General features: G+C 48.7%; 1 protein-coding gene across 1 annotated transcript; it reads right to left on the bottom strand.

Moving 5' to 3' along the window:
• Nucleotides 1–3896: 3896 nt before the first annotated feature.
• LOC113569386 (zona pellucida sperm-binding protein 3-like) lies at nucleotides 3897–5834 on the bottom strand. The gene is made up of 8 exons (XM_035527520.1): nucleotides 5280–5834; nucleotides 5090–5208; nucleotides 4905–5008; nucleotides 4654–4831; nucleotides 4457–4574; nucleotides 4289–4374; nucleotides 4120–4211; nucleotides 3897–3986 (listed from the first exon to the last, which is right to left on the bottom strand). The coding sequence occupies exons 1-8, from the start codon at nucleotides 5832–5834 to the stop codon at nucleotides 3934–3936; spliced, it is 1305 nt and encodes a 434-aa protein (XP_035383413.1). The 3' UTR covers nucleotides 3897–3933.
• Nucleotides 5835–6237: the final 403 nt, after the last annotated feature.

Raw genomic sequence — 6237 nt, 5'->3', positions numbered from 1 at the left:
CCTGGACGATCAGGGTGAGCAGCATGGAAGTCCGCAAGCACAGAGGGGTCCGGAACATCTGCCCTGGGGACCCACGATTGCTCCTCAGGGCCATAGCCCTCCCAATCGACGAGGTACTGAAGGGTTCCGTTACGTCTCCGGGAATCCCACAACGCACAGATGGCATAGGCCGGCTCACCGTCGATCTCGACGGGGGCAGGAGGGTTGATGGGTGTTGTGGCAGCAGACAAAGGACTATAGTGCACAGGTTTTAACAGAGACACATGGAAGGTGGGATTCATTCTATACCTGGGGGGAAGCTGTAGCTTGTAGGACACGGGCTTGACCTGTTGAAGTACCTTGAATGGACTGATGTACCGGTGACTTAGTTTCTTGCTGTGTAGTCCAAATCTAATGTGGAGTGTCGAGACCCAGACCCTCTGACCAGGATGCAGTTGTAGGTTGGGGTTACGGTGACGATTGCCAAACATTTGCTGGGTGCGCAAAGCCCTCTGCAAGTGGACGTGGGTGACCTCCCATGTCCAGGAGCTCTGCTGAAACCACTGGTCCAATGCTTGTATGTCCATGGGGGAGTCATCCCATGGGAAGAGGGCCGGTTGATAACCGTAGATGCATTGAAACGGGGCGAGCTGAGTGGAGGAGTGCGTGAGTGAATTGCGGGCGTATTCCGTCCAAGGGAGGAATTTGTGCCAGTCAGATTGTGACGTACAGTACTGACGGAGGAACCTTCCAACCTCTTGATTAACGCGTTCGACCTCCCCGTTGGACTGGGGATGGTGGCCAGAGGAGAGATTCGTAGTTATGGCTACCTTCCTACAAAACCGCTTCCAGCCCTGCGACGTGAATTGCGAACCACGATCGGACACGATCTCCTCTGGTAGACCAAATATGCGAAACACAAAAGAGAACATGGCTTCTGCTGTTTCCCAGGCTGTAGGTAAGTGAGTAAAAGGAATGAGGCGGAACATCTTCGAAAACCTGTCCACTACTACCAATATAACAGTGTTCCCCTCAGAGGCCGGTAAGTCTGTGAGCGATGTGTGTCCAAGGGCGATGTGGCACAGGCAGGGGCTGTAACTTCCCAGAAGGGAGAGAGCGAGGGGTGCGAGACTGAGCAGAGACTACACAAGACATTATGTAGTCTCATGCATCGTCATGAAGGAAGGGTTACCAAAACGTACGGGACAACATGCGTGTGGTGCGAGTGATACCAGGATGTCCGTTACATAAGGTCGTATGAGCCCATTCTAGCAATGTTCCTCTGAGGGAAGCTGGAACATATTGCCTCCGTGGGGGGCATTCCTCTGGACTAGGGTTATCCTTTAATGCATTCTCCAGGTCATCCTGGAAGCCCCACCGTATGGGAGCTAGGAAGCAACTACTAGGTAAGATGGTCTCTGGAGTTGGGTTGGTCGCCCCCTTATCATGGATGCGCGACATGGAATCTGCCTTTTGATTCTTGGAACCAGGTCTAGAAGACACAGTGAAGTTAAACCTGGAGAAGAACAATGGCCACCTAGCTTGCCTTGGGCTGAGTCGTCGAGCGGACTGTAGTTACTCCAGGTTCCGATGGTCCGTGTATACCAAGAAGGGATGTTCAGCCCCTTCTAACCAGTGTCTCCATTGCTCAAGTGCAAGTTTGACCGCGAGAAATTCCTGGTTCCCTACATCATAGTTCCTCTCGGCGGGCTGTAGTTTCTTGGAGTAGAAGGCACAAGGGCGCAGTCGAGGTGGGGTGCCTTGTCTTTCTAGTCAGTGTAGTCGACTCCCCTCGGCATGCGAGTTCCGTCTGGAGTCCCGAAAGACGGTTTTCAACGCCGTCTCGCTCCAGCCACTGCCGGCGGCGACCGTACGGAATTCCCGGGCGTAGTCAGCTGCCGTGTGCCTCCCTTCACGTATCTCGCATAAAATAGTTCCGGGATCCTGACCTCTTGCAGGACGAGCGAACACAGCCTTGAAAAGTTTGTGGAATTCCATTTCAGACTGTAACATAGGGCCCTGGCTATCCCAGAGGGCGGTTCCCCAAGCCCCTGCCTCACCAGTTAGCAGCGATAGCACAAACTGTACACGGTCCTTGTCGGTGATCAACTGCGTGGAATAATGGGAGAAATACATGGAACACTGCATCAGAAAGTTCTTGCATCGATCTGGAGAGACATCGAATCGTTCTGGGACGGCCACGGGAATGCAATGAGTAACTGCGGTGGACGGCGAAGGAGTCACCGAAGTCACGGTAAGTACGACCTGTGGAAAGTCTCTGAACGGTTTGGCGTAGCTCGGCCATGGAAAGCTCATGCTGGACCAGTCTGTTTTGTACCTCCGCTGGATCCATGATAATGGCGAAGTATTCTGTAACGACTGCACACACGTTGAAGTGGATCCAGTTGCAGAGGTTTATTCTTGCAATCAAACAGATATGTTTAGTAACACGGGTAAGCGCAGTCAGGTCGTTCCGAGGTCAATGCACAGGGTAGTGTTCAGGAGCTGTCCGAGGGTCAGGCAGGAGACGAAGTCTAGAAGGCAAGCAGGAGTCAGTAACCAGGAAATCACACAGGATGAGGAAACGCTCGGTACGCCACATGGGAACAAGCCTTCGCAACGTGTGCACGGGCAAGGGAAGCTTATAAAGGGGATGGTAATGAGGGGAATGGGAATCGGGTGTGTGCTAGAATTCCGGTGAGTCAGATCAAGGGTGGGTGCGAATGGGCATGACTGTGCTGGGCTGATGGTTGTTCCTGGGGTTCGTAACAGTCATGGATGACAGCCCACCACTTGAAGCTCAACCCCAGTAAAACCGAGCTTCTGTTCATCCCAGGTACTCCCAACCCTTACCATGACCTCACTGTTTCCTTTGAGAACTCCCTGAGATCACCATTCGAAGCTGCCCGTAGCCTGGGTGTAACTTTGGACAACCAGTTGTCGTTCTCAACGCATGTTTCTAATCTAACCCGGTCTTGCAAATTCCTCCTTTGTAACATACAAAGGATTCGACCCTTTCTCTCGCAGGAAGCTACGCAGGTGCTTGTGCAGTCTCTTGTGATCTCAAAACTAGACTACTGCAACTCACTACTTAGTGGTCTTCCTCTAAGAGCCATCAAACCTTTACAAATTGTCCAGAATGCAACAGCACGACTGCTCTTCAATCTTCCCAAGTTCACGCATGTTACTCCACTGCTGTGCTCCCTTACAGATGACATGGGGCTCAACATTTGCTCTGATAATGAGGGGACTACTGCCTAGTACACTGAGCTATGATGGGTGGAGATGCTGACTCACCAGCTAGACTTGTGTAAAGAGAGCTTGCTATGGCATTCATTTTATTTGGAGAAATTCTTCCAGATGTATACAAATTCTTCTTTAACCATGCATTTGAAATCTTTACTCAAAATCCTTCCAAAACTTGCTGTCTGCATTATGGAAATGGTTCCCAAATATTTGACTTCCTTCTTTACCAGTATGCCAGATGGTTCAATTTTGTGAAGCGTTTGAATAGCTCCCTAATCCACCATTTGATGTTAGAGCATCCTTAAAGAAGCTGGACTGCAATTTACTAACATGTCAACTTGATGTGGATTATAAATTAAACTGCCATTCTATATACATTTTTTAGATTCTCCCCTGGAGTAGTCAAGCTAGACATTTGCCCAAAACCTGAGCTTTAGCCATTCTAGTTCATCAGCCACACCCCCTGATGTCAAGGCAGTGTTCTCCCATTCTTGAGGCCAATATACACCTCAGTACCAAGTTAGGATTCTCAGGGCAGTTAAACCTTGCCTAGTCTGCCATTCTGCAGACAAAGCTCACAGCCAAGGAGAGCACCAAGAACAGCTCACAATGAAGTTAACCTAGACTGGGCTCATCACTACAATTGCACATCAACCCAGGAAACAAATTACAATTTATTTATTCATCATCAAGTCATTGGACCATCAGTCACTCCTTAACCATGATGGGACCAAGGGTTACGTCTCCTTCCAGCTGTGTACCTGCAAAAAGGGGAACATTTAGGCTGGGCTTAGAAATGCTGCATCACCTCTAATCAACCCCCCCACCACCACCACCCTGTCCAAGAAGAATCAGGAGTTTAAGCTAGGGCAAGGCACAACAACCTGCTCATACCTCTGTCCACAGACAAATCCCTTCCCTCCCAGAAGCCACAGGTTGTGTCACAACAGCCACACACCCGGTTGTCACCATATGCTGCAGTCCACCTGTGAAGTCAAAATATTCACGCTTACCAGTTTGGCCTCACCAGTGCCCTGCTAGTTTCAATGCCACAGCAATATACCTGTTGCCAGAGAAGGAACAAGCTTTGTGCTCAGCATCAGCAGGGAGAGACGCTGCAGTTGCCTTCATAAAGCATGTGAAGTAGATCTGTAGAGAAAATGGTTACATATCGAGTTCAGCCCGCCAGTCGTTCTAGTCACTGCCCTACCAAACAAACAAGGTCACCTACCAAGCCACTGTTGTCCTGCTGAAACTTGAATGCCTCCAGATGAAATCGCAGCCGGTCTGCTTCAGTTTGGGGCAGGAAGTGAGATTGGGAACCTGTGAGCTTAGCATCAATCAAGCACCTGCAATCATTTGTGCAGTCAGACCTCAGCTACTTCAGCACCAAAGCCACCTCACCAAGCCCACAAGGAAGCCACTCACCCATACTCCTCAATGAAGGCATATCTAGGGACTGCATTCACATCAGGGACCACAGTGGCCACACAGCTGTCCACATACACACGAAGGGGCACATGGTAGAACTGAATTACAGATGCCTCAACATTGATGACATCGTTCAGGAAGTACTGGTTGGAGACCCTTTCAGATTGCCAGTCATCTGGAGAAGAAACCTCATTACGTACAATTCAGTCAAAACTCATCTGTAGGTCTGGGATGGTCATGGTACAAACCTGCCATGAGCCTCAGGGAGAAGACAAGTTGTTCCTCAGCAACTTGGGTAGAAGCATATGGTATCCAAGCAGGCATCAGAGCATTGCTGCTTACGTTGTGCCGCCTGCAAAGCATTTGACGGCCATCAGTTTGAACACAGCCTTCCAAATAATACTGAACACCACCAATGGTAAAGGTCCAATACCTTGGATAATGACACTCAATATGGGTCACAGCACCAACAGTTCTCACAACAGGAGTGTGAGCAAGAGTCACTGGAACATAGCGGAGCAGGAAGACGTAGACCAGCTCATCCTGGGTCATCTGTTAAGAAAGAAGTGGCATCAGCTGCCTGCAGGTTTACAGCAGCACTAAGTCACTTCATAGAGACTCACAATTGTAGTACTGTTGCAGGCCTGCAGTGCCAATTGAAAGATGAGGACTTGAGCAGCACTGTCCTCCCCAGTGACAGCACATCCTCCCAAGGTGAGGTCAGCGGGATTTATCAGCTCACCAGTACCAAACAGGTCTCTCTTGACCTCCACGTATACCTCATTCTCACCACACTCTGCTGCTATACTCTCAGCAGCAGCAGGTTGGGGCATCTCAAACTGTACTGGGGGCTGTCTGGCTGGTAGCTGTGGTTCCTGAGGAAAGTGCCAAGTCACCTGCTTCACAGGACCCTGTAATTCTTGTTGGGACTGAAGATTGAAATGCTGCTGCACAGGATTCCTAGACTGCTGGCCAAGTGAGGCTTGGACAGGTCCTGTGAGGATTGAAACATAGGGCCCTTGAGAAGTCAATCCAGTAGTCATTTGCCTTCTTGCTTTTACTTCCTGCATAGGCTTTAGCCCAACTGGGGATCTAACCAGTTCTGGCTGTTGTGTTTCAGACAAACCAAACACAACAAGCATTAATATTATACTAAGCCCCACTTTGCTTAAACCCATTGTAAGTTTCTTTTACTTTTCTACACCTATACCACCTCTCTAGATGGTCCCTTTTGGTAGTATATTAAGGGTTTGTAGCGCCACTCCCTTTCTTATAGGCTAAATGTCCTTCTGAATCTGTTGCGGCACATATTACTCACAGCTGACAGTAATTAACACTTTACACCTCTCCTTTCATTTCCCCATGGGTTTAATTGACCAAAGGTATGGCTGACGTAAACAGTAATGAGTTTCAGACTAAAGTTAAATGAAGGAACACAGTTTGGTAAAAATGTTATTATTATTTTTTTTTACTATGACATAACAATTTTCAGCATGTGTAATGTGTGCATAAATAATACAAATATCTTATGTTGTGATATACATGTGAAATCTTTTGTTATTTATTCTGTAATCAAATACA

This window comes from Electrophorus electricus, chromosome 1 (genome assembly GCF_013358815.1).
Source record: "Electrophorus electricus isolate fEleEle1 chromosome 1, fEleEle1.pri, whole genome shotgun sequence".
NCBI lineage: Eukaryota > Metazoa > Chordata > Actinopteri > Gymnotiformes > Gymnotidae > Electrophorus > Electrophorus electricus.
Note: the sequence above shows the minus strand (reverse complement) of the source record. Positions and strands in the feature narration are given on the sequence as shown.